Source organism: Aspergillus mulundensis, assembly GCF_003369625.1.
Source record: "Aspergillus mulundensis strain DSM 5745 chromosome Unknown scaffold_13, whole genome shotgun sequence".
NCBI lineage: Eukaryota > Fungi > Ascomycota > Eurotiomycetes > Eurotiales > Aspergillaceae > Aspergillus > Aspergillus mulundensis.
The window spans coordinates 332,903-358,884 of record NW_020797901.1 but is presented as its reverse complement, the minus strand read 5'-3'; the positions used below and the strand labels follow the sequence as shown (position 1 = coordinate 358,884).

General features: G+C 51.0%; 11 protein-coding genes across 11 annotated transcripts; 6 read left to right on the top strand and 5 right to left on the bottom strand.

Annotated features, from left to right (window-relative positions):
* Positions 1–256: 256 nt before the first annotated feature.
* On the top strand, positions 257–1,657 carry DSM5745_09713 (uncharacterized protein; the record flags this gene model as incomplete). Its single annotated transcript, XM_026751729.1, has 1 exon — positions 257–1,657. One exon carries the CDS (start codon positions 257–259, stop codon positions 1,655–1,657), a length of 1,401 nt encoding a protein of 466 aa, XP_026599461.1.
* Positions 1,658–2,743: 1,086 nt separating this feature from the next.
* On the top strand, positions 2,744–4,020 carry DSM5745_09712 (cytochrome and DOMON domain-containing protein; the record flags this gene model as incomplete). The annotated part of the gene is made up of 2 exons (XM_026751728.1): positions 2,744–2,789; positions 2,861–4,020. 2 exons carry the CDS (start codon positions 2,744–2,746, stop codon positions 4,018–4,020), a joined length of 1,206 nt encoding a protein of 401 aa, XP_026599460.1.
* A 1,632-nt stretch (positions 4,021–5,652) lies between these two features.
* DSM5745_09711 (uncharacterized protein) lies at positions 5,653–7,309 on the top strand (the record flags this gene model as incomplete). The annotated part of the gene is made up of 3 exons (XM_026751727.1): positions 5,653–5,779; positions 5,831–6,902; positions 6,958–7,309. The coding sequence occupies 3 exons, from the start codon at positions 5,653–5,655 to the stop codon at positions 7,307–7,309; spliced, it is 1,551 nt and encodes a 516-aa protein (XP_026599459.1).
* Positions 7,310–8,241: 932 nt separating this feature from the next.
* On the top strand, positions 8,242–8,661 carry DSM5745_09710 (uncharacterized protein; the record flags this gene model as incomplete). The annotated part of the gene is made up of 1 exon (XM_026751726.1): positions 8,242–8,661. One exon carries the CDS (start codon positions 8,242–8,244, stop codon positions 8,659–8,661), a length of 420 nt encoding a protein of 139 aa, XP_026599458.1.
* A 381-nt stretch (positions 8,662–9,042) lies between these two features.
* Positions 9,043–9,387, bottom strand: DSM5745_09709 (uncharacterized protein; the record flags this gene model as incomplete). The annotated part of the gene is made up of 2 exons (XM_026751725.1): positions 9,043–9,288; positions 9,352–9,387. 2 exons carry the CDS (start codon positions 9,385–9,387, stop codon positions 9,043–9,045), a joined length of 282 nt encoding a protein of 93 aa, XP_026599457.1.
* A 1,356-nt stretch (positions 9,388–10,743) lies between these two features.
* DSM5745_09708 (uncharacterized protein) lies at positions 10,744–12,091 on the bottom strand (the record flags this gene model as incomplete). Its single annotated transcript, XM_026751724.1, has 3 exons — positions 10,744–10,875; positions 10,928–11,559; positions 11,638–12,091. The coding sequence occupies 3 exons, from the start codon at positions 12,089–12,091 to the stop codon at positions 10,744–10,746; spliced, it is 1,218 nt and encodes a 405-aa protein (XP_026599456.1).
* A 213-nt stretch (positions 12,092–12,304) lies between these two features.
* DSM5745_09707 (repressor protein) lies at positions 12,305–14,746 on the bottom strand (the record flags this gene model as incomplete). The annotated part of the gene is made up of 2 exons (XM_026751723.1): positions 12,305–12,538; positions 12,590–14,746. 2 exons carry the CDS (start codon positions 14,744–14,746, stop codon positions 12,305–12,307), a joined length of 2,391 nt encoding a protein of 796 aa, XP_026599455.1.
* A 1,526-nt stretch (positions 14,747–16,272) lies between these two features.
* DSM5745_09706 (putative C6 transcription factor) lies at positions 16,273–19,036 on the top strand (the record flags this gene model as incomplete). Its single annotated transcript, XM_026751722.1, has 2 exons — positions 16,273–16,377; positions 16,427–19,036. The coding sequence occupies 2 exons, from the start codon at positions 16,273–16,275 to the stop codon at positions 19,034–19,036; spliced, it is 2,715 nt and encodes a 904-aa protein (XP_026599454.1).
* Positions 19,037–19,420: 384 nt separating this feature from the next.
* Positions 19,421–20,635, bottom strand: DSM5745_09705 (uncharacterized protein; the record flags this gene model as incomplete). The annotated part of the gene is made up of 2 exons (XM_026751721.1): positions 19,421–19,753; positions 19,817–20,635. The coding sequence occupies 2 exons, from the start codon at positions 20,633–20,635 to the stop codon at positions 19,421–19,423; spliced, it is 1,152 nt and encodes a 383-aa protein (XP_026599453.1).
* An 827-nt stretch (positions 20,636–21,462) lies between these two features.
* Positions 21,463–22,748, top strand: DSM5745_09704 (uncharacterized protein; the record flags this gene model as incomplete). The annotated part of the gene is made up of 2 exons (XM_026751720.1): positions 21,463–21,688; positions 21,748–22,748. 2 exons carry the CDS (start codon positions 21,463–21,465, stop codon positions 22,746–22,748), a joined length of 1,227 nt encoding a protein of 408 aa, XP_026599452.1.
* A 973-nt stretch (positions 22,749–23,721) lies between these two features.
* Positions 23,722–25,384, bottom strand: DSM5745_09703 (protein phosphatase regulator REG1; the record flags this gene model as incomplete). Its single annotated transcript, XM_026751719.1, has 2 exons — positions 23,722–24,709; positions 24,771–25,384. 2 exons carry the CDS (start codon positions 25,382–25,384, stop codon positions 23,722–23,724), a joined length of 1,602 nt encoding a protein of 533 aa, XP_026599451.1.
* Positions 25,385–25,982: the final 598 nt, after the last annotated feature.

Genomic DNA, 25,982 nt, shown 5'->3' with positions numbered 1-25,982 from the left:
AGGCTGCGGCCGGATGGTTAAGATGAAGAGCAAAGAAATCGTGGAAACAGTGTGATACAGACTGGGCCATGGCCAGGCTGGTGAGTCCAGTGCAGTGTTTGAGTGGGAATGTGTCTCACGGAGTAAAACAGCCGCCATTTGGCTCACAAAACTCCTCTCCCTTTCACCATCTTCCCTTTCCTCATAACACATCCTCTTCCATCCTCTCCCATCAACCACTCACTCGCCCTTCGCCTTGTCATCATTCACAAGCATCATGGCGAGGCTACTCGATCTCCCTAACGAGATTCTTCTCATCATCTGCTCTTTCTTGAACCATATGGTTCTCAAGGACGAGCTCCAAGCTCTGTGCCTAACCTCCAAGCTTCTCTACTCAATCGCACAACCCTTCCTGTACACTCGTTTTGAGCAAGAGGCGCGCTGCCAATGTTGCAACAGCCGAGGTATCCTACCTGGACACCTCGTTGCCATGGTCCGTTTAGTTAGGACACTAATCGAACGCCCTGATCTCGCCGCTCGTGTTCAATCCGCCACCATCGACACCTCTGGGAACGATGGCGACGATGATCATGTCCGTAAAGCCGACTTTGACGCTGACACGTTGAAAACGCTCGCAGCTGGCTTCCAGCAGCTCCCTACCGACAAGGCTCAATTGTTCATGGAGACAGTAGAGATGAGATCAAACCCTTACCTGCTCCTCTTGGCTTCTCGCATGTCCAACCTCGAGCATCTAGAACTCGTGTTAGGTGATGAAGGACTGGATGACCTTGCGCCTTTGTTCACCCCGTGCTCTGAAGACGTCATGATTGAACAACCATACCTGAGGAACTTGAAGTCAGTGGTCATAAGGGATATGATGCTTACCGAATGTGATTCCATGATGAACCTCGATGCCGTCATGGAGCTTCCTCAGCTCGAGAACTTTACCTTGATCGGCCTCAACGGCGACGCTGAGGGTTGTCCGCTATTCGATTTCGAGCCAGGCACCTTGAACATCTCAACTCTTACACTTGCAGCAGCTTGCCTCGACGCCGAGACTCTGACTCAGATAGTGGCTGGATGCAAAGAGCTCAAAGTCTTCAAGTATTTCGGAAGCAACTTCGACGGGAACACCATGAACGAATCAATCCAGTTTGACCCCTCAGAGCTTGTCTCGATTCTTGCCTCGCAGCAGGAAAATATCGTGACACTTTTCTGCAATCTCGACTGGGAGGTGATCGATCCCACCAACTGGAGCAGATGCTCGAAGTACGGCTCCTTCGCATCATTCACAAAGCTCATGCATCTAGAAATTGACCAGTACCCATACACTCCGAAGCAGGAACTCCCTCCCAGCATTCATTGCCTCCATATCAAGAACATCAGCTTCCCGATCATCGATGTCGTGGGCTCCCTGAACATGCGTACCATCGACTTGCCCGAGCACGAGCTGCATGACGAACTCCCAAACTTCTCGATCCTCACCCTTGTTCCCCGTGATGACATCCCGAATGGAATGTTGGATGTTCCCGCCCGCTATGACCATACTGATGAAGATCTTAAGACCATGGGTGAGTTCGACTTCGCCTGTGAGACGCTCTGGGACATTGCCAAGGAGTGCCGTTTCTCGGTGAGGGTGGAACATGACGTTTGGGCCCGGTTCCATGGTTACTTTTAGGTGTTCGCATAGGGTGGAAAGCGTCCATAGTCAGAAGGCTGATTTCTGCGTCTGTTGTTGTTCTAGGAGGCATCTGTCGTGAATTGTTTCGAGTTTCAGACCGTGGTCAGGTATCGGTTCTGCCGGAAGCTGCAATTTTATTCGAAATCATGGTCTAGCCTATCAGCTAGGAGTATTCACCACATAATAAGGACTTGTTCGCTACCATAACCGGGCCATGGACGATCATACCACCGCCATTGTATGTGAAGTATTGACCGGTTTGCCCTATATGGTACAATTAACCACTCCGCTATAGATAAGTCCCGATGACATTCTAAGCAATGGTTCGGAATATGGGTGTAACCATTGATATCCCGAGACACCTAGCAGCTCACACCAATAAAGTGACGCTGAACTGCCGAGCAGCTTACACGGACCACGTTCAGAAAGCTAGAAACAGCTGCGTCTCTGCACTGGCGAGTAGCACGGCGGCTTCGACCTTATTTAGAATGAGCCCGGGATCGGAACACGAGAGCCCATCGCTTAGCTTTCCTCTGCCGTTGTTAGGTTTTAACGACATCAATCTTCTTTTGGTAAGTGGGAATTTGCTACACCAAGCCCTTTTCCTGCGTCTAGCAAACAATTAGCCTACCATCTAGCAATACGCACTCCAGCCTACTTTATGCTGTCTTGTCAGGATGACGAGACGTGCATGGTGGACGCGCAGCGACCAAGGCCAAGAAAGGCTGAGTCCGCGCCCAAAGGACCATCGGAGTCGAAGAATCATCTTAGCCTTGGGAAACGGCCACTCAGGTTCGCCACAATCTCCCAGTGCTGGCGTCCGTCGGGAGCCCGAAAGTCAAATTCAAGTTCAACGGAACCAACAAAGGAGGGCGGCGGCGGCGCAATGTGATGCCAGGGCACAAAGGCTTCGTATCCCCATGGCGCTGAATTTACTGTGGCAGTGTTTCAGACTTTTTGTCATGGTTGTCATCGAAAGAAAAGGACCTGGCCTTGGATGCTTTGACATATATAGAGGGGCCATCCCGAGGTGGTTTGCGTCTCCATCATAACCAAACAACGATCTTATTCTCAAGACCCACGATGAAATGCTCGATGCTTTCATTGAAAGCCGTTACATTAGGACTCTGTATGTTCTCCTGAAAGCTATTTTTAGTCCAGGCATTACTTTCACCTTTTCGACCCTGCTGACCTGAACAGGTTCCTTTGTCGCGGCCCAAATTTCCACCTTCTCGCCCAGAGGACAGAGTGAGATCTTCTATAGTATCACAGTTCCTGAGACCACTGTGTCCTCGGGCTCTGGGCCAATCTTTTTTCAAATTCAAGCTCCCACAACCCTAAGATGGGTAGCTCTTGGTCAGGGGACAGAAATGACGGGTGCAAGCATTTTTGTTCTCTATTCATCGTCGTCCAATGTGACGATATCTCCCCGCTTAGGGACGGGGCATGTCCAGCCCAGACACAATCCTGACGCCGAGGTTTCCCTCCTTGAAGGCAGTGGCGTTCAATCTGGCATAATGACCGCGAACGTGCGGTGTGATACGTGCAATTATTCAGCCAACTCTCCTTGGATCTTTGCATATAAACAAGGTGCCTCCCTCAATTCAGACAGCCCCGAAGCCGACATTAGCATTCACGATGACTTTGGCACAACCAGTATTGCCTTGTCAAAGGCCGTTACGACGTCAGATAACCCCTTCCTCGAGTACGACCCAAGGGACCCCAGCAATCAGCCTAGTGAAATTGGAGGACAGGCGGAAGGCGGCGCAGGTATACTGATTGCTCACGGTGTCATCATGAGCATTTCGTTTGTCATTCTGTTCCCATCTTTTGGACTGCTTCTTGCTCTTCCTCTGCGTGGCGTTGTCCCCAAGGTGCATGCGCCACTTCAGGTCTTCACCCTTTTGTTGGTTATTGCAGGAATGGGGTTGGGTCTCAAAATGGGAACAGACGGTGATATTCTAGATAACGCCCACCCAATTCTTGGCCTCATTGTCATTGGTCTTCTCATTTTGTTCCAGCCAGCCATGGGCCTGTTACAGCACCTGCATTTTCGGCGCACGGGAGGAAAGAGTATCTTTGCCATTCTCCATCGATGGCTAGGTCGTTTTGCGATCATCCTAGGAGTCGTTACCGGAGGCCTTGGTTTCCGCTTGGCAGGCATCGACCGTAATCCCAAGACGCCCAAGAGTGCTGTGATTGCTTATGCTGTGATTGCCGGCGTAATGGGCTTGTTGTACATGGCTGTTCAAGTGTTGAGGGCTGTTAGGAAACACGCAGAACAAAACAGGGATCCGCATAGGCGCAAGAAGTCCGATGGTACGGCAGAGTCTGGAGTCAATGGTCAGAATGCAAGGTGAGATGTGGAGATAGACGATACTCTTGAGCTTAGCGACGGAATGATTAATGAATGAGACTGACATATGATTTGTTAATGAGCTGATGATGTTGTCGAGAAGTGACATACCAGTGTAGTCCAATTAGCGTGAGGTTGAAGCCGATTGCGTATGCTGGGCTTGCTGGATACGGATCGTGGTGGTGGCTGTGCTGGGCCGCGTACCGAGATACGTAGCAAGCCACCTTCCGTATTGCTCTCTTCGAACAGACCGGTGGAACACTGGCCTCGGCCTAGGCAACAGAGAAAGAAGAAAGACGGCGAGGTCCCTAAAATAGGATGACTAGAAGGAAAGGTTCCACCCCGTCTTCGAAGGGTCTGCCACCTGCTCGCAAGGTATCGCCGTTGTCTCTCGTGCTCCCAAAAACATCTGCATTCCAAGCTGGAGAAATTCCTATTCCAAGATTGATTAATTTGATGGTGGACGAATGACTGACTTCGACATCCCCGGATCCAGCTTATCTCCAACTCCCCATGTTCCCACGCTTTCCCCGCTGTCTTCGACCTTCCCCGCTCACTTGAGGACCCTTCCGAAGCGTACGGACAGATTCCCTCAGCAGACCCTTCTCCAAAAGTGAGACCATGGTCTGTTACTTCCAATACTGGCTTTGCGATGTTTGGAATTCAAGTCCTCATCGCCCGCTTGATAGAAAGCCCGAATGGTCCAGATGAAGGAAGAAACAGTTGGGTTTTGATCTTGCAGCCCCGATAAACGCCATGCTTGCTCTTCTCCCCTATCGGTATCTATCCATCATTTGCCAGGCTATTCTACCTGCAAATTGTTGTTCTCTGGGGTATTCCCGGATTTTCTCGGCCTGCAGTAGACAATCTGGCCATGGTCGACTCGGGAGATCTCCGCACCCTTTTGCCCTGGATTGGCGGTTCTTCCTCTTTGGGGAAAGTAAGTGGGCGCTTCTTCCTGATCCGGACAAGCTTGTTCAAGACTCAGCGTCTTCTTTCTTACCCCTGGGCTCGCACGTCGCGAGTCAGTATGGGAAGACCAGACGTTATCGCACTCTCATACCATTACGCCCGCCGCGGGATACAGGGCCGCATTCCCGTATAGTGCCCTTCGCAGTGGCGGCTTAGCCATCATTCGACAAGGTTAGTTGCTCAAGCTTCCTGGGCTCGATATACACTGGCCGCCGTTCGACTTGATTGGTTTGCTATCTAGAACTGCAAGGTACTCACGATCAGGTATCAACAGCTCTGAGGGTTCAATGTCTTGGTATTTTCAAGGTTTCTTTCTTCAAGGCTCCGAGAATCTACAAAGAAGCAATCCCAAGTAACAGCACGCTGAAAGTTCCACTTCTGGACTCCAAGCCACCAAGACCCTAAAACTGCTGAGCAGACCGCTAGCTATGCTCTAGTCAAGAACATGGGGTTTCTCCGCATTTTCTCCAGGTTATCACGGTAAAACCTCGGGGCATTACCTGCGTACAGAAGAAGCAAAGGCGGGGCATCAGAAAAAGCAAAGAAACGAATGCAAGCATAGGTATATGACCACTTGGCCAACGCTCACTGTGCTCTGCTGCCGTATGAACACAAGTTGCTCAGCACCGTCTACTGAGGAAAGCGACCAGACTCGTACAAAAGTATGACTGTGAAAGCCACTCGGAATCCTGGCCATAGTCAACTGGAGGCCGTCCTCCCCGAGACGACATGGTGGAAGAGTCCTCAGTTGCGCCGTCTCAATTTCTGCATATTGTCCTTGATCTTTTTCTGTAAGTGGCCTTTTTGCACCCATACCACATATAGCATGTTGACATTACCAGCCTCTTCAAACGGCTTTGACGGCTCCTTGGTCAATGGACTCCAATCGTTGGACAGCTGGATGGACTTTATGGGACAACCGACTGGTACCTGGTTAGGTTTCATCAACGGAATCTATAGCGTCGGTGCACTTGTCTCGACCATTATCGCAGCTTGGTGCAGTAACAAGTTTGGCCGAAAGCCTTGCGTGTGGATAGGCATTATTTTCATCCTCGCTGGTTCAATCCTAGGCGCCGCTGCTCCCAACGATACCATCTATATTGTGTCAAGGGTGCTCGTCGGTATGAGTGGCGGCTTCATAACTAACGCTCCACCACTATTGTTGAATGAGATTGCGTACCCGGCCCACCGGAGTATATCATCCTGTCTTTTCATGATAGGGTACTACGTCGGATCCGTCATCTCCTCCTGGGTTACTTTCCAAACTCGCACATACAGTTCGTCTTGGTCGTGGAGACTGCCTACACTGCTACAGATGCTCTGTCCTCTTATCGCCATTCCCGGTTTCCTCCTTACTCCTGAGAGTCCTCGCTGGCTGGTTAGTCGGGATCGTGTGGAAGATGCGCGTAAAGTGCTTGCCGAGTTACACGCGAATGGTGACCTAACTGCACCATTGGTTACCTATGAGGTTCAAGAGATCCGAGAAGCGATTGCTGCGGAGAAAGAATCGGACGCCTCGTCAAGCTACTCGGACATGGTCAAAACACCAGGGAACCGCCGACGCCTTTTGATCACCGTAACGTTAGGTATCTTCTCTCAGTGGTCTGGCAATGGTGTGGTCTCTTATTATCTGGCCATGGTGCTGGACACTGTCGGTGTAACGGCTACAAAAGACCAGCTACTTATATCCGGGTGTCTCCAAATATGGAACCTTATATTCGGCACCATTGGCGCATTGCTGGTGGAACGGGCTGGCAGGCGTCCTCTGTTCCTGACTTCTGCAGGCGTAATGCTTGTCAGCTACATCATTATTACCGGTCTGTCAGGATCATTTGCGTCCACTGGCTCTGCACCGATAGGAACAGCGGTGATTCCATTTATCTTCATCTACTTTGCGGGTTATGATATAGCTTTGTGAGTGCAATTCTCTCCTTTATCAAAAGTCGTGGACCCTAACCCGCCGCCACAGAACTCCCTTGCTGGTGGCTTATCCAACTGAAATATGGCCATTCACACTTCGCTCCCGTGGCCTGAGCGTCGCCTGGCTTTCTGCAATCGGGGCCTTGATTTTCAACACCTTCGTCAATCCTGTTGCGCTATCAGCCCTTGGGTGGAGGTATTACTTCGTGTTTGTCGCTATTCTCATTTGCTACGCTCTTACGTCGTACTTTTTCTACCCGGAGACCAAGGGATACACTCTGGAGAATATGGCCCTTATCTTTGATGGTCATGACCGGACAGTCAATGATTCGGAAAAAGCTGGGTCATCTGGAGATGGTGGTGAGAAAGTGCCCGGAACCAATGAAGTGGAGCGAGTGTAAGGAACGGGGCTACACAAGATTCGATTGGCATACTGAGCTTGGGCAAGAATGGCATGGTGATAGAACCTGGACATTTGTTTGCGTCCTTGCACCATTAACCCATATAAACCAGTTCTTTAGTGGAACAGGGTCTATCCTTGGTTAGACCCAGTTTGCTTTTGCAACAAGATACCATTGCGAGCTGTGGTGCTATGATTTCCCATGTTGTTCTGAGAATGACGTGGGTCTCCTGCAATTCGCTAAATGAATCGGGTAGCACCCTATACTAAGCAACTGAATGAGATAGCACCCGTACAAAATTAAGCCTAATAAAGTATAGCGCCGCGTCTTAGCTAGTAAAGGCCACCCCGCTAAGACGCCCTGTAGCTAATAGGAATTCGCGGCGGCCAACATTAACTCCTTACCACCAAGGCCTTTACCCCTGAGATCTTTCCGCAGTTACTAAGTTATTAAAACGCAATACCAAGCTAGCAGGCGTACAAGGCCTCTGCGGGCGCGCGGCGCGCGCGCAAAGTTATTTGTTTTAAATAATTACCCCTTTTTAAATTAACCAATGAGATTCCTCCGTTATATTAACGTAAATTTAAATTTTAAAAGCTTGGAATAGCTTCAGAGTACACGGTTTAGTTAGTATAATTAAGGGTGCTATTTTATTTAGTCGGGCGATAGCAGTGGAGAACAAGTTTACTAATAAATTACTAGGCAAGTTGTGTGACAAGTCCAGAACGGCGCTATTTCAGGGTTCTATCCCATTCAGTCGCTTAATATAGGGTGCTATCCGATTCATTTAGCGCTCCTGCAATTGTTCAAAATAATTAGTCGCGAGTTCCCGCCACGGCGACCCTCCGCATCTCGGCCATTCCCCGCAGCAAAATGCCCGACACCACGCCTCTTTGACTGCGAACCGACCTAATCAACCCAGCCAAAAGAAAATGACCTACTACCATGCTTTGATTCGCACCCACCACATCACCTCCCGCAAAAAGGTCTCCGCGCTGAAAAGCGCCGCTCAGACCCTCAACGTCTTCGCGCTCCTCCGCTCCGGCGGCTGCCCGGGGATAATGTACGTCGAGGCGAAGGATAAAGATGCTGTTGAGTCATGGGTTAGTGTGGTTCGGAACCTACGATACAAGGACTTTCAGCTTGTGAGTCGCCCGGCCTGTGTGTTGGTCGAGGAAGACGCGTTGAAGACGGAAGGTAAGGGGACAGACGGTGGGATCAAGAGAGGAGAGGCGTTCCTAGGAAATGGGCTTGATGAAGTGGAGAGCGTCAAAGAGTTCGGGAGTCTGATGGCACAGAGAGGCGTTTGGCAGTGGTGGAGGAAGGGAATGGGATATGCTCGTGGAGACTGAATTACGTTCGGTATCCGTGGTCGAGTTGGTGCGCCTTTACGACTCGATACTTCGGCGGCACGCTACTGAATTCCGACTCGCCATTCTCTTTTCTTTTTCTTGTATCTGGTGAACTCGAGAATACGTGACACCAATATATACATGAAGGAAAATATCGGACCTCGAGCCAGCCTAGTAGGCATGTTCGGGGTGTCCGGCAGCACAGATGTACTTCTCTTCTGGCCCAACTCAAGCGAGGGGAGCGATACCTCTGGTTCCAACAATAGCGGAGTCAGAGGCCTCGTCTGCGTCTTTGTGATCGAACATCTCGGATCCCCCAACCATACCTTCCCCGTGCAGGTCTCAAATTCCTTCTGCAGAGCGACTCGATCTGTCCAGCCGTTAACGAAGTCGCCGTGCAGGCCGTATCCGGTTCTGTCCCCTGTTGCGTACACCAGGTTCTGGGTCGTAAGGCTTCTCGGGCTCCGGGGTCTTGATCTTCTTGAGACCCTTGATCAAACCAGAACCGCCCTCTTCGGCAGTGACGGCGCCAGGATAAGCAGGCTTCTGAGCATCTGTGCCGCGTAGAGCAGCTTGTTTCTGCCTGATTCGCTCTTCCTCGCTGCGCCGGGTAATCTGGGAACGGCTCTGTGTTCAATATGAACTCAATGAAGATCGAGAAGATGGCACCGGGTGAGACTTGGGACGAACACCTTTTTTGTACTCTCCAATTGCGGGATATGTCATCTGCGGGAAAACGTGAGCCAGTCCAGAGCGACTTACGTGGCTCCTGTGGTCCGGGCTATCGAGGTTCTTGCCATCCCAGCAAGACGGAAAAAAATATCAGCGACTTCAGCTTCTCGCAAGCTTGACGGGGAAGGTGTTTTGTCCCGTTTGACTTTCCATTCGCCTCTATGCACATGTGTGGGATGGCACGTTGAGCAAATCTGAAATCATCATACGTCCTGTACACTTTAGACACCGGCCCAAATCAACGAGAAACAGGCCTCTTACTGCAGCATTGGATTCCCAGCGACAACACGCAGACCGGCTGGTGGCGCCAAAGGATATGGCGACCCGTCTTGACAAGTCCGCGCACTGGGAGCGTAGTTGCATGACGATTAAGATAATATACCGCCTGCGCATCATCGTCATGGTGAGCGACTACATTCTTTCGCCCAATCACTCGCCTTATGGCCATAGCCGGAAGAGCCAGTTTCAATCCAAATCGCAAACTGAAAACAATACACTAGACTGATACTCGACCATCTCGAACGCCCCAAGTTTAATTTCGTGATAAAGGGCCAGAACCCAACAATTCCTCTAATCCAGCGCAACCTCCCACATCGTCTCCCGCGCGTTCGGCGCCGCCTGCATATCCATTGTCCTCTGGAATGCGGTTCCCCTGTCACCACTCCCGCCCGGACGCCACGATCGGGTCGCATAGTTGGGCTGTGAGCCTAATGGCGAGAGACAACTGAAACTAAGCTCGTCGGTATACGAGAATGTGCTGTTTGCTTGGGTGGTTGCGTTAATTGGGGTGGTAGGCGCGGTTAGGGTTGGTTTCGTGAGAATGAATAGGGATAGGGCTAGTATACAGCCTCTGTTCGTCGTGATAGGTCTGCATCATCGTTGTTTCAATGGGTGAGTTGAGAGGGCTTGAAGAGTTGGGAGTAGTTGATGGTGGGAGGGCTGCATCAAAATTTTCCTTGCTTCGAGTATTATGGTATATTCATGTCTACGGAGTACATTATTTACTTGGCTACCCACATACCTGACCGACCTCTCTGTGCCTTGATATTCTGCCCTTCTTATCCGGAATAAGACCCCTGTGGTAGAACTGGTCCAGTACCATGAACTGTATCCAGCTCTATGTTCTGATCTCCCTGGAATGATGAAGATGCACCGTCCTACGGTATGATACCTACAGTCTCAATTTATTGCATATTAATTTGCTTCTCGTCTATAGTATTTCGTCAAAACTTTGTCTGAAGCTAATGTTAATGAAGTGATATCTGCCTATATACAACCATTCAGCAAGTCTAGTTTACAACATACCTGATATGCCTTTGAGAAAGTCAACAAAAACGCCGTAAATTCATACTAAGCTTGATCCGCAGCCGGCGCGTCATTCGCAGATGGTGAGCCATTCTCAGGTGGTGAATCATTCCCGGGTGGCGGTTCATTACCAGGGGGCCAATTCGGCGCAGGATAACTGAGGAGTTTGCAGACATCCTAATAGAAGCAGTTAGCAAATCTCTTTTCTAGAAAATCTAGTGTATCTTACCCTTCGCTTGATACGGAAATCATCATAAAGCTTCATCCATACATCCCGATCACGGCACCCGCTCTCATGCAGCGAACCTGGATTGACCTTGCACTTTGGGAGAATGTCCGCAAGCATCTGATGTGGCCACATAACCCAGGGCTTCGGCAATGGCCAGTCTGAAAAATGCACGAACTTGGCGTCTGCAATGACCTTATCAGGATCCCAAACTTCATCATCGCTTCCGAGGAATATGGTGTGGTTTTCCGATCGGAACTCGCCCGATATTAACCCGTAGTGCCGGTGTGGCAGAACCATGGCCGAATCGCCGTAGAATTCATTCAGCAACTCCATGTCGTATTTGATCCGCTTATTCTCGCCCTCACTACTCTCAATGCCAAGGGCGGCATCCACGAGAGCTTTGTATCGGCGGTACGAAGGCTCGATCACGACGAGGAGGGAGGAGAGGACTTTCTGTCCGGGTAGAAGCCAGTATGCGCGGGGCATTGCGACAGGTGCGGGAGGGAGGAAAAACAGTTCGTCCATAGTCTGCAGAACGAGGATATCAGAATCGAGGTGGATGACGCGCTTGAATTCAGTTTCGGCGAAGGCGAGCAGTTTCGAAATGCTTTTCTCCCATTCCTCGCCCGGTCCTATTCACAAGAACGACATTTGTTAGCATCTTGTAACGAGTAAAGTAATATGCCACGGTAAAGCTGTTAATCACACACCTGCATCCGGCTTGATCATCTCAAGCTCAATCGGCACCAGCACCGCTTTGTATTTTATCTTCGCCAGCTGGAGCAATTCCCTGTCCCGACTGTTATCGCTTTCAACAAGTACTTCCCAGTTCTTTGGATAGTATAATACTCGCTGTGCTCGACTTCCAAGTCGCTCTAGCGCATCAAACACCATGACCGCGTTGCATAGGTACGGACTAGAGGTGGCATATTGAGTGTACGCGTACTTAGACCAATCGACCAGGTCATAGTTGATGTGCGGAAGAGCTGGAGGAGGAGCGGGTTCGCGTCGCAGAAAAAGGATAAAAAGGATAAAGACGAAGATGGACGCCCAAGTCCGAATGCGTCTTATTTGGCGCTTGACTATGGCGAGAATCGGTTCATCGGGGATATCGAAAAAATCAGCCTCGGAGGCCCCAGAGACTTTTCGTCGATGGGATGTCATGGGTAGTCTGTAAGTTAAACTGGGAATAATTCAGGCGAGCGAAGTAAAATCCCATTTTGGGATAGATGAAATGTGTAGACGTTTCCTGAAGTGTGCGTAATGTCCAGCCGGAGCCTCATCCCTGAGATCAGGTGCACGTGATTCCAAGACATCCCAGAGCTCAAGACCTGACATGGGAATTATCTCGTTATTCATATATTATAATTAATTAATCTATTCATTGATGCCTAAGCGGGCCCGAATTGTCTTCTCGTCAAACGAGTTGCGGAGCGCCTCCATAGTCATCAGGCGACGCGGCGCCTTTCGTCCAGTCAATATCTCGAACTGCGCGATAGCCTGTTCGGCAACATTATCAAGGCCATCGACCAGCACCCATGGACGCCCCATTTCGCTGCGGAAGAGACGCATCTGTCTGAGTAGTGGCGTTTCCAGAGGTTTATACGCAAACTGCTACTAGTTAGTCAAATGCAAAGGTTCGTAAAATCTTGAATCACCCACTTCAAGGACTACTCCGCCAGTTGGGCTTCCCAACCATTGCATGGGCATCTCGAAATTTGCCGGCGGCTCATCTCCGTCTGGGTCTGCTGGGACGCATGAGGCAATTATGCACGGTGGGCAGGCATCGGGCCAGTCATCGTGCAACGATTGAAGTACATAAACCACCTCTGTCGAGCCCACTTGAGACGCGGCCCATGAATTGAAGTGCCGAGCGACGCGCTCCGCGCGGGACAAGGTCCGATTGTAGATGAAGATTTTTCGACAGCCTAGTCGAAGCATAGCATATATAGCGGCACGTCCCATGCCACCAGCTCCAATAACCAGGCCCGTTGTCCTTGATGGACTGATGGCGTTACGTGGTGAGAGGTTTCGATTGATGCACGTCATAATGCCAACCCAGTCTGTATTCTCGCCATACCATCCCAGCACAGGTCCAGCCAGGTGACGACGGCTAGCTTGCTCTTGTAGTGGGAACATAATCCCGTCCGACTGGCCTCGGAGCGGCATAATTGTATTAATTGCCCCAATGGCTTCAGCATGGCGGCTCTTTGCTGCGAGTTTTTGGAAAACTTGCACCCTCCAAGGTTGAACAATACTGGCACCACCGAAGTTTGGATCCCGGCCCAGCTGGTCTAGTGCTGCCAGCGTTGGCTTCTCTGGTATGCTGTATGTATGATCCATGCCACAATGGTTGAATGCGGCATTGTACATGGCGGGCGATAGACTGTAGGCTACGCTGCCACCCAGTATATAGAATTGCAGGGGATCCAAGACGTAACTTTGGAACAGTGCCTGGACAGCGTCGCGGGCCAAGATTTGCGGGTCTCTCTCATTGCGAGAGCGACGATCGATCGCGGAATGCGAGACAGATGTGAGAATAGAGTTGAACACCTGAGACGTACGCCCAAGGCTACCGATGTTGAAGGCTATTATCGGTGGGTGGTCACCCGGTAGCATTTCAATCTTATTTGTAAACTTGGCAATAGCTGTGTTATCCTCTCGCTCAGTTGCCACACGTAGAATGCGAACTAACTGGCATCCTAGCCCAGCAGCATTGAGGTAAGCCGATAGGCATTCTTCGTTATCCCAGGCCACACCAGAGGACGGCTCAAAGATACGCTGGCCAATGATTTTTGTCATGCCCCTATTGCGGATGACTTCATCAATAAAAGCATGATCTTGATCCAGGTCGACTACCAGGTACTCAACGGCGAGCCGTAAACAGTGCTCCACGATCTGAGAGTATAAATTGCGGCGCTGTTCCGAGCATTGGTTGCCAGTAACTCTCAGCGCATGGGAATCGACTGACAGAATTATCGGTGCGTGGGTGTTTCTCCTTAGAACAGAAACTTGGTTGCTCACAGTCATCGCCATTTCCGGGCTCCAGCAATCGACACACAACTCAATGGCATCTCCGCCAGACTCAAGTTCCAAAAGTTTTACTCTGTTATCGATCAAATCTGAAGAGCGCACGAAAATCGCATAGGTGTAGGACCGTAGCTCCGGCGGCGTCTCAAGCAGCACAAAAGGGGAGTCATAGCTAGAATGCCCGACGTCTGTACCCGTCACAAAGCGAACAAAACGTGTAAAATCCTCCTTTGCCTCTTTGAGTTTGAAAGAGTAGCCGACTGAACGTCGATCTTGCGCTTCTTCGTCCGGCTGGGCGGCGAAGCTCGAGCGGTCCTCCGTGTTATAGTACTCGAAATTTGAGCAATTGCGGTGGAGCGGATCACCTTCACCCAGCAGCTTTGCGGCCTGATCGTCCAGTCCCAACAATTTCTGGATAGGTCCCATGTCCCGCGCAATGTACACAACAGGATTCGTGAGGGAGTACTGTCGGAGGTATTCCTGGACGGGACGAGTGAGGCTTCCTAGCCCGCATTCAATAACACAACGCGAGCGATGGTTGTCTAGCATCAGCTTCAGGACTTCAATGTCACGCTGCTGAAACTCCTGGCTTCCATATTGCTTCAGGTACTCATGCCGCGAAAGTCCAGTAACTTCCTTGAAGTAGTGATCCTCCGTAATGAAGCGACGCTTCAACGCAGTAGCGGCAATAAACCCCAGCGACCGTTTCCCACATCCCCGGATCCCAATAAGAACCAATGATGCCTCAGGGTCCACCTTGCGGTGCACATTTGCATCACGATGAGGCATAGCGGCACTGGTCGAAAAAGAGCGACAAATCCTCTTCCTCGGATGGGAAGGTGGAAAGTTCGAGTGGCCAGCCACGATGAATGAACTCATCCGTAAGGCACTGTGTAGATATACTAGGTAGGATTCTTTATGTCAAGGCTTCATATCTCATCCGTCCATGTTTCGGGGGTAGACCGGCAGGGATGATGATCGCAATGCAGAGTGAAGGGAGGCTTCGAGTAAGACAACGCCGGAGGGCAGCGATGTCATGCTGCGAGTGCGTTCAAGGCAAGCAGAAGGAGGGGCTGTCTGGGACGACTAGATACTGAGCCCGAGAGCAGCAAACCAGGGAGCGACATGGCCGGGGAAGAGCGCACCCCAGATGATGTGGGCGCAAGTGGGTTGGTTGGCTTGTTCCACGGCAGATCGAGAACTGATTGCGGTTCTGCGGCGGCTGACCGCCCTGCACCGGGTAAGCTCTTTGCCGCAGGACTCGACTCGCAACTTTTCCCCAGAAAACCCTCGAGTCCTTGACGAGTCAAGGCCCCGTGGCTGGCTGGTGACTACCGACTCGGGATACCGGGCCTTTGTGGGAATTGATGTTAATGCCATTATCGCAACATAGACAACTCACCGTACTAGAGACTCTCAATGTCACTAATCACGAGACGGCGCCTGTGCTCAAATCCGAGAATCCTTTATACAACCAGCTACACCTTAGCTGTCACAGCGCAAGTGTGGGGTGATGGTACTCCCGTACGGAGAATTGTATAGGTCCCTTTACAAAATACGCCTCGGTCTAATCTAGTCCGAACAGAAATTGCCGAAACTCGGCGGTTTAAACGGCGCAAGGTTTCTGATTGAATAATATGAATTCGATTTACGGAGTAAACCATTTGCTGAGCGATTTGCTGGCGTCCGGAGGATTTCCAGCCTGCTATCATGGCAGGTTTATTCCGTGATAAGCCGAGGGAAATGGTAGACTTCATGAAGCATGTCCTCATCACACAAAGGCCATACCAGGACATTGATTGCGGTCAGTGATCATGTCTGAAAGCAGTAGGGGGAGTAGACCATACGGAGTACTCCGTAGAGACTGGGAGACTCGAGATTGTGGAGAAGTGGGGGGCGAGTGAATTGATTTGGATATCCGGACGGATTTACTATTCCTGAGCCTGCTTCTCTTCATCCACTTCCCGAGACTTCGCCCCGAACCCCCGTCAAGGAGCCGTTCTTGCTCCCTGTCTCAATGGGTCTGGCCTCTCTTCTCCGGGTTCTGCGCCGTTCAAGGTGTTTGTTAATTGGGTATTCTAGCGCCCTCATTCGCATATCCTATCCTGCCTATCCTGCCTGATCCCTGCGGTTATTCCAATTGCATCGAGCGACAACCCCTCCCCCCTTCTATCTTTCTCGCTCGCCTTTACCTTGCGCGCTGCAATGTACTATTGTGGTTTCCTCCGCCTGATATAGCGACTCGACAGCGTGACCAGCTCTTCTTACTAGCCGAGGCTGTATGGCAAGTCGCTCGTGCACCAAGTGATCCTTCAATGGACGAGGGTCCCGATAAAGCTCCTCGGCGCAAGAGGGTTTCGCGAGCCTGTGATAGGTGTCGCGCAAAAAAGGTATTTGTCACAGCCCTTGCAGGCTTCCAGGTCAGCTGCCTTGATTCATAGATCAGTTCTAACCTCCAGTCGCTGTTAGGACAAATGCGACGGCCTTCGTCCCTCTTGCTCCGCCTGTCTAGCTTCCGGTCAAACTTGCTTATATGACCCTCACGCGAAGAAACGTGGCTTGCCCGAGGGATATGTACGCGGCTTGGAAAAGCTTTGGGCCTTGGCTATCTGCAATATCGATGGCTTCGAGGATATCATGCTCTCTCTTCTCGGCACGACAACTGACTCCGTGGGGCGGAGGGACAGATTGAAGTCCCTTTGGACGGATGAGAACGCCTCGGAAACGTTGCACGAGTCCTGGAAAACATGTCGACTCTACAACTCTCTCGAGAAGATGCTGTCCTCCAGTTCTGACCCGTCAAGTCCTCACGGCGTGGGTAAACGCCTTCGGGAAGAACACGGGCCTGTCTCGATTGATGCGGCAAGCGAATGGGGATTCCGTATTGACCGCAGCTCTACTCCCCTGTCGCAGGATGCTCCTCGCATTGTAGAGCCTAGCGCCTCTCCTACTGCTAAACGAATTCGACTGTCTATACCAGCGGATAGCCGGCTATCCTCTGTAACGAACGGTATGCGCTCCCTGCAACTACCACCTCACACCTCCCAACTATTAGACATGTATTTCGCCGTCACCCATTCTTGGTTTCCCATCGTTGCCAAACACAACATACTCCGAGCCTCATATCTCTACGCAAATGCGCCATCGATATCTGTTGCCAGGCTCTCTCCGGGATCAGGCGACCATGCCGCATTATGGGCGGTTCTCAGTTACGGGTCGACACCGGAGAATGGCGTTTTAGGAGCTTTGTCAAAAACAAAGGAGTATTATGCGGTAGCTCGAAGCTTGATTCCTTTTGAAACGGAGCGTTACGAACTTGGACATGTCCAAGCTCTTCTTCTTTTGACCCTCGTCAACATCGGTCTCGAGGACTGGACTGCAGCTTGGATGCTCAGTGGCCAAGCGGTCCGTATGGTTATATCCATGAACATAGCTGCCTTCACTGACACTCGCCGATCTGAGGGATTGAGACAAGGGAAAGCTGTATTCCTGGGATGTTTTGTCATTGACTCCCTTTTGTCATTCCGCTTGTCTAGAAGACCGAGCATGCATTCACGAGACTTGGTTGCCATAGGCTTGTTAGAAGAAGATGGGCTGGAAGAGTGGAATTCGTGGGCGGATGTTTTACCACCCACCGGCGGTTCTCAAGGAAAGAGCCCACCTCGCCGTGGTCCTTTACATTCGCTGAGCTGTTTCAACCGTCTGGTTGAATTGGCTAGTGTCTTGAACAAGATTGCTAGAGACTCCATAACAGGGTCTAACGCACATATATCTGCGCAGCAACTAGTTTCGGAGCTCAAGCAATGGGATGACCGCCTCCCACTTGGATGTCGACTGATTGGGCCTGAAAGCATCTATCCTGAACGGCATTCCGCACTACTGCCACATCAGACATACTTAGGACTAACATACGTTGCCACCCTTTTGTCGCTTTATCTTCGAATAGCGCCCCACGAAATGGGCATGCACCGTTCTCAGCGACCGGCTATTGAAGGCGCAAAGAAACTCCTCTATCGCGCCTTGCCCATGATCTCTCAACACCTCGATAATTTCGCAGTTTGCAGCTTGCCGCCTATCTTTGAACTATCCCTGCATACCATTGCTGAACAAGCATTCGTCCTTCGCAACAAGATCGAGAGTGACTTGTTCCCTTTTGGCCGATGGGCAGAAGCACTGTTGCAGCGGACATCCGAACTCGGCGCGGCCTGGCCCGTCTATCGCACTCTGACGACTAGAATCGAACAGTGGTATCGCTCCAGGACCATGGCCAGCTCCCCATCACAGCCATTCTCCAATGACACGGGCAACAACCCAGCAGGAGGGATAAACAGGCCGTCGAACTATAGCCCTTATCAAAATCTGCTATCCATACCTCCACCAGAGAACCGAGGCCTCAACCGCAATGCTCAGCTACCACCACTTGCTAGACGAAATACGAATGACGTTGTGGAACCTGATTACTCTTCCTCTATTATGGGTATCACCATCCCCGTCGATGGGCAGTATATGACACCCAAGGACACAGCTATAGAGACTACCGATCCACCTTATCAAACTCATTACCAACCCCACCCGCGTTCCTACAATGGTAGGGTCCCATCCTCGGCAATGGATATCTCAGACCCAGCAAATGAACTAGACGCGATGCTTCACGGCTCATCCCATCCGCACCCTCCAACGCCAGACTCCTCCGTGTCCAATCCCACAATATCAAGGCCTTCCGGCGCCGCCACCGCTACCTCCACAAGCGGGCACTCAATACCATCAGCAGACAAAAACAATACCACCTCCAGCTCCGACAATCAGGAACCAAACGATGTCAGTGCCGCCAGTCTCGACGCTATCTTCAAAGACCTCGCATACCTCGACACAACCGAGTGGGCAACCAGTCGTGAGGCAGGACTGAAGGATTTCGGCTTCATGGACGATACCACGTTCCAGGAGTTCTGCCACGACCCTCAGCGTATCGCGGGGTCACAGCCGTTGGTGCATCCGCCTTCAATTGCGGATATCTGGCCGCCTCCGGGCTACTTCCCCGAAACTTTTGGGGATTCAGCAGAGGGGGCCATGGATAATTAGGTGTTAGGGACGGTATTTCCTAGGTTTCTTAACGCATCTTTAGTTGAGGCGGGATCGCTAAATCTATCTATGCAATATTCTTTCTTCATCATTGTGATACCCACCCACGAAAGCGAGATTGAGGCTGCTCTCGGACAGTGTCTTTTTGTTCTTGGGCTCAGTTGCCTTGGCAAAACTACGTATATATTGCAATTCTCTCTATAGACATGTCTTAAATTAACGATACAGTGTTCGTGGATGACAATCCCCAACCAAGTGCCATTTTAGTGGCATCCAATTGCCGCCAACCTTCCAACTACAGTGGTTTCCATGAAAAATTGATGCCGTTATAGGCACTATCTTTCCCAAGTCCAGAGACCTCTCAAGCCGAATGCGACAGATACCTTATCCAGTGATGTACTGCGCCTTTGTACATCTTCCTGCATTTTTCATGAGCGCTTTGATTCGCGTGTCGATCCAGCCTGACTGGAGCCCCTGTTGATGAATGCCCCCGATCGCCTTTTTTGAAATCGAGCACCCATTATCCGAGAAGGAAAACTGAAGACAGTCCGTAATCAGATAACATCTCTGTGCGCATCCTTCAGCCGTTGTAGGCGAGTCACTGTTGTTCCGTGGCTGCTGATCTGCGGAGAGGTTGTCCCAGTCGTCTTTGATAGAGTTCATCTCGTCATATATTTTCCATTTGAATATATCCTTGTGTAGCAGGGACTGGTCTGTCTGTTGACCACGGTCCAAAAGTCAGCGGGTGCAGTCACCAAAAACTGTTCCGTGGCAACCTACGTATCTGAACCACTGCTGCTCTAGCAACCACATATCCAAAACATCTTGGGGAGACATATGATGGAATGATACGGCGGGATAACACCAAGGTTGACGCCCGTACGCCTTGGTGAAATACTCAAGTTCCCATACGCTAGACGGCACCAACATGGGCCACGACCAGACAAGTGGTATACCGATGTTACTAAGGATTATTCCAAGAATGTGATCCCCAGCCCAATCGCCCGCCGTCATCTGCTCAACGGCCATGAAGTTCTGGGCACGGTACTGAGAGACCAACTGCATGGCGGCGTTAGAGAGCACTATTCCGGCGCCACCGTAAGCAAACACCTGACTTCCCATCTGCATAGGGGCACCCAAATAATAAGCCCTCTCATGATTGAATCGGGACAGCCAACGGGCCATGTTTCGCCAGACTATGTACGTATCCGCTTCGAGAAATACATACCAATGAGCCTCCGGGTGCACGAGCAGTGCTTCGTCAATCATGGGCACGAACTTCCACTTGTCCAGTTTCCACCCAGGATTGCCAGGTTTCCCAAGAGGTCCGTTTTGATCGTCCAGTCGGTCATCTGCAATGAGACCATCACGCCCAGAAGCACGTAGCCGATTGTAGATTCCAAAGTCTGGGTTCGTTTGTTTCGTATCTTCGCTAACACTGCGTAGAACATCTTGACCATGTACGCCGTAGATCTCTTCTTCGTAGTCTGAGAAGACAGCGTAGTGCGGTACGCATTGGAGTGTAGTCTTGAAATGCACAGGAACATTGTCCAGGGCTTCTGTAGCGCCCGTCTTCAAAATGACTAGAGTTTTGTCCATGTTGGGGAACCGGGTGCATGCAGTAAAATTATCGTCGCTGGCTGCGGGCACCAGACTCCAATCAGATCCATCGTGAAGTACCCAATCCATGTAAATGATAGAGTAGACGGCGACAGCACCAACCACGATGAGCACGCCTGAGGTGCAATACCGTAGGCAACGACGCGGAAGCTGCAAAAGAGACATAGTTAGATCTTTATTCTCACTGCATTGTGTTCGGAGCAGAGCAATCATTACCATCAGGGACAAGACCCGTATCCTGGATGCCGGTAAGTGCGACTGTCAAATGTCAAATGCCAGGCAGGACATACTCCCTTGTGTCCATCACATGAGCCCTGGCTGCCCTGGAGAAGCAACACTCCAGAAGTGCCTGCAGCAGTAAATGTAGGTTGTCACTTAACTGGGTACTAAAGCCTCTGAAAGACTGGGCTGACCCTTATTATCTTTTATTCACTTCACACAGGATTTGATCATGCACTTACTCCCACACTGAACGCTGCTGAATATAAATATCCCCTCCTCTCCTCCAGAAAATGAACCATCACGCTCTTCTTCTCTCGCATTCTCTTGTTCCCTCTTGCACCCATCACTACTACCATCGCCGTTGCCACCGCTGACCCCAACGCCAACTCCCTTGACACCATGCGGTACCTCAAGCTGTTTTTCGCCTCCTGGCTCCTGGCTGTTGCTCTTTATGTATCACAGGAGCCATGAAATCCTACGGTACCTTGACGGCTGGCCCGTCTACTTTTATCACCTCTTATGTGCCAATGCCGATGTCTGTTCAGACCACTGTCGCTTCTGCCTCGGTTTGAACTGAAGTCAACATGTTCAAGGCAGCTCGCGACTCGACTCCAGATTCTTCGCCACCCTGCTCCTCGAACACCTGTGGTGCTGCTGGTGATGAAGCTTGTCCACCTCAATCAAGTGGGACTTGGTTGACCATCGAGCCACCTGGCGGTGCTGAGATCCCGACTGTCAATGTGGCTGCACTGCCCTCTGAGCGCGAAAGATCGTACCTTGCGGCTGTGGGTGGTGTACCCAAGCAGTCCAGTCTGTTCAAACAATCCCACCCCGATCAGCGTCGTCTTATCCCCACAAATCGCGTCAAGGACAGCCACTTTCAGACCTAGCGACTTTTGATTCGACTCCATACGTTAGAAGACAACACAATTCCATCAACCGTAAACAAGCATGGTTCACTGCAGGGCCGAATCCCGTCACCGCCTGGTGGCACGAGTTTCTGCGCCCCGACGACAGAAATAGCCGCCTCCGCACCCATGGTATTGACCGTATCACTGGATGTACTGTGGTCTTCATCATCTCCAGAAAGGGTATCTGGACTGGTCATATCAAAGAAGACCCTGTTTTCGTTGATCGTCAGCGGCTGCCCACGCCAGACAGATTCATTTTTGAGGCCTTTGTGTCACTCACGGGCTTACCAGTCGCAGGCAATGAAGCCTTGAACCTTCGGGATCTGGTCGGAGACGAAGTAATACCAGGGCCCTTGCACCGCATATATAGGCCACAGGTTATTGTGTTAACGCCTTTTGCCCGGGGCAACGCAGCGCCCCTTAGATATCACGAACGAGCACACTTATTAGCAGAGGAGTTTAGCTTCCTTGTTTATCCAGACGGGCCTCCGATGGACGAGGGACCCATGATTTCAGGATATGAAGTTGAAACTCGCAATTCACGCAAAGGGGCACAGCGGGTGTTATTTGAGCTTGCTGTCCGGGACCGAGAAATGTGGCGTGTCGTTGAATTCCAAGACCAACGACTGTGGATCGGCCGTTGGCGGCTGTGGATGCACGATAAGCACGTAATGGAGCCTTTCTTCTGGGATGAGCAGGATTGGCATACGGCTAAGCGCTCACGACGAGATCAACATCCGATTGGAGATCAAACCGTGACCCGGGAAGACACGGCCATGACCACGGTTGAGCTTATAGAACGATCCGGCGTTAGCAACCAAGTCTGCTTTGGCGGCCAGTTGGGCGACCCATCCCACGGTCCTCCAGATGATGAATATGTCGTCGACCTTGCCCGCAAATGCGAAGAGGAAATCACCGCGATTCTGCGTCCTGGACCGTGGGAGGATTCCGGCGACTAAACTACAACGCGGAAGTCAAGTGGATAGAAGGATACGAAGGGCCTCGCTAGGACCCCATATATCCAGGCAGTTCCCAGTGTGGCGACCTTATTTCTGCAAACGTTTACAACTGTCCAGGCGGATACGGTGGTTCCCTTCAAGTCGGCTGTTTGGAGTATTCAGCCTCCAAGGAGAATTACCACCTCGACTTAGGCATCCGCCATGTATTGTTGGTCACCGGAGTGCATTGAGTATTCCTTCTTAACATCTACAACACTTTTGTTTCTTGTCTCATTTCTCTCATGTATGCATCGCCACATCTAGACGGGTTTCGTCACAATTGGATTGTCGCCTGGTTCTTCGGGTATCTTCTTCCTGTACAAATCAATCAGTCTTTGGACTCCGGAGTAGATTTCTCGGTGAAATACCATTGTTTGTCTTCCAATGTGTTCAAAACTCGGCGAGCATGCTTTGCCCTGCTCGGTTTGGCGTGTGCCCCAACCATTATTAATTATGTTCACATTGACATAGGTATCTCTTGGGTGCACTCGTACTAATTAAAAATTGTCTTGGATGGCATGTGGGAGACAGCTTGGGGAAGTGACTCCATGTAACCCTCCTGAACGGCCAGTCAACCTTCAGATGAGATTCAGGCACAAGCACAGGGAAGCTCTGGGCATCGAAATCAGCCATGATTCACCCGTGATGTAGAAGTAGTCTGAATTTAGGGCAAAAATAGATTATCTATTAACGGATCATCGTGATAAACATAATCGTACTCGATAAAGCGAACGCCCAAAGACCGGCCAAGGCACAAATGCGAGAAGTCCGCTTTGCAAGCTCCAAAACCTAGACAACAGTTTAGCTGAAGTGCTTCCTCCTATAGAACACGAACCGCCATGCGAACCCAACTCCGGCAATGCAATATGTGCAGAATAGACCCAATAGATGCAGTGCGTAGAAAATTTGTGATCGTACTGCTGTTGCGAGATCGTTAACCCCTCCAGCCAACGTTCCTCATTAAGAAGAGGATATCTTTTGCCGTGTTAACGGTATCCACCACTCGGTCAACCAGAACATCGACATTGGATGGTTGTTCGTGTTCCTGCGAGCGGAAACCCAGAGAAGCCAGATAGAAATTCTGCGCGTCTTCGTCTTCATCAGCTGGATCCACAAACCACGAATTGCTCGAATCGTCCACATCTTGGGTCCAATCCCGACCATGGCCAGGATCAGTACGGCTATCGCCTAAAGCCCCCGGTGACCCTTGGGATTGTCGCGTTGTCGCCCCTATAGATGAGGAATATAGTCGACGTCCTGGAATATACTTTGTCCATGACCAAGGATTGATGACCGAAGAGGGCTGGGGCTCAGGTGTATCGCCACGATACTTGAGCGTAGTTGGGGGAAGAGGTGCGATCGTTTTGTTCTCGCCGCTAGAGTTGGCGCGTGGTGTACTTCCCCCGCTGGGAGAAGCTGGTTTCACAATGAAACTATCGTCCCAGGACAAGTCACCTCCGAACTCTAAGAATTCCTCTTCCTCGTCTTTTCCTTCCACGGCAATGCATTGTAGGACCTCCTTATTGAAATGGATGTGACGTCTTTCACTTGGCGAACCAGCGCCTGAAGGCGAGACAGAAATTGCAAATCTAGTGCGAGTGGCCTCAAGTGTCTCATCAGATTGTTTATCAGTCTCCAACTCAAACTCTGACAGGCGTACGCCAAGCGTTGTACGATTCCGAGAATGCCCGGCCTCCTGCGCTTTCAAAATAGCCCCGGCATGTTGCAGAAGAGTGTGCTGGGATAATGAGCGTTGAAGCATAGTCTCTGAGGCAGTCCTCTTCTTGAGGATAGATTTTCGGTCAGGGCAATTGCTCGGCGATTCTGAGCAGCTCGGCGGAGGAGACAGATTCAGTGACTTCACTCGCGCACGCGAAGTTTTGAGGGGCCCATACAACCAGGTCACATCACAATCCTTTAGCCTATTGATCTGTTAGTTCAAAGCTTAAGTGCTCATTCGGGAATACAGTCAGGATAACATACCAATTGAGGGTGTCTGGGGAAATGGTACCCAAGTTGTGCCTCAATTTGGTCCATGTTCGCCATGAAGCGTTTTCCAACCTGACGCCATTCTCATATACCTCTCTGCGAGCGACTACATAGCGCCATGATGCCCAAATATCTTCTTCTCTCCACTCATGTGAGAGGTAGTCCACATGCCTCGAAGGCTCCTCCTCAACCGAACTATCGTCGGCCGCGGATATTTGTGGAGCTGAGCGAGTCGAGTCCGCCGACAAGATATCAGAAGTGTCGGAGGCGGCGCTGGGTTCCTCGGGGAAGAATGCACTATCATACGCCGGCAACAACAACTCATCGTCTTGGTCACCAGGTTCGCTGGACGACACGGAACCTGTGGAGGAAGTGGGGGTAGGGGGGAAGTTTTGCGATGCAACCGGGGCGAAATTAGGCGATGAGGGAGACGAAGAGGCTGCGGAACATGTAATTGGACTTGGGTAGTCGGACGTATAGATATGCGGAAGTTTCGCCATGGAATCATCTGTTTCGAGGAAGTATCTCTGCGTTACGGGTTGTCTGCCCACTGGGTCTGGGGAGAAACACAAACGGCTGTCCGCCGGGGACGGTAGCACAGCAGTCATATTAGCGGAGCATCAACTTCATCTATGCCGGGAGTCGAAGATCTCCTCCCACTCGCGGTAGACTGATGAAAGTAGAGTGCACTCAGTACCGGGGACAATGCCGGGAAGGGATCGACAGGTTGCAGAAGACGAGCGGCGATAAGTCAATGATTAAGGGCAGAGTCGATAAATAATGTCTTCTGTTTCCCTAAGTCTCTGGAAGATCCGAGGTACGCGTACAGTGAGTAGAAAGGGCGAGAGTGGTGACGGGGGCCGAGGGTTTTATAAACGGGGATCGCCGTTTTCATTTGGCCGGGGAAGTTCTGGAGTTCTAGACAACAGGGAGAGGGAGGAAAGTTGCGCTAGAAGGCAAACAGGAATGTAAGTGGGGAATGGGGATGGCCTCGGAAAGCCTTTTCGGTGCTCAGACTCTGGCGCTGCGACTATCGAGAGAGTAAAAATCCCCGCTGTCGGAGGACAAGAAGCAGGACATGGACGACCAGGGTGTCTGGAGCAGGAGATATTATTAACGTGCAAGGCTCAATATCTGGCTGCAGAGCGATCGGACGATCGGCCTGATATGGTGGATTACGGAGTATGGAGCGAGCTGCGAGGTTGC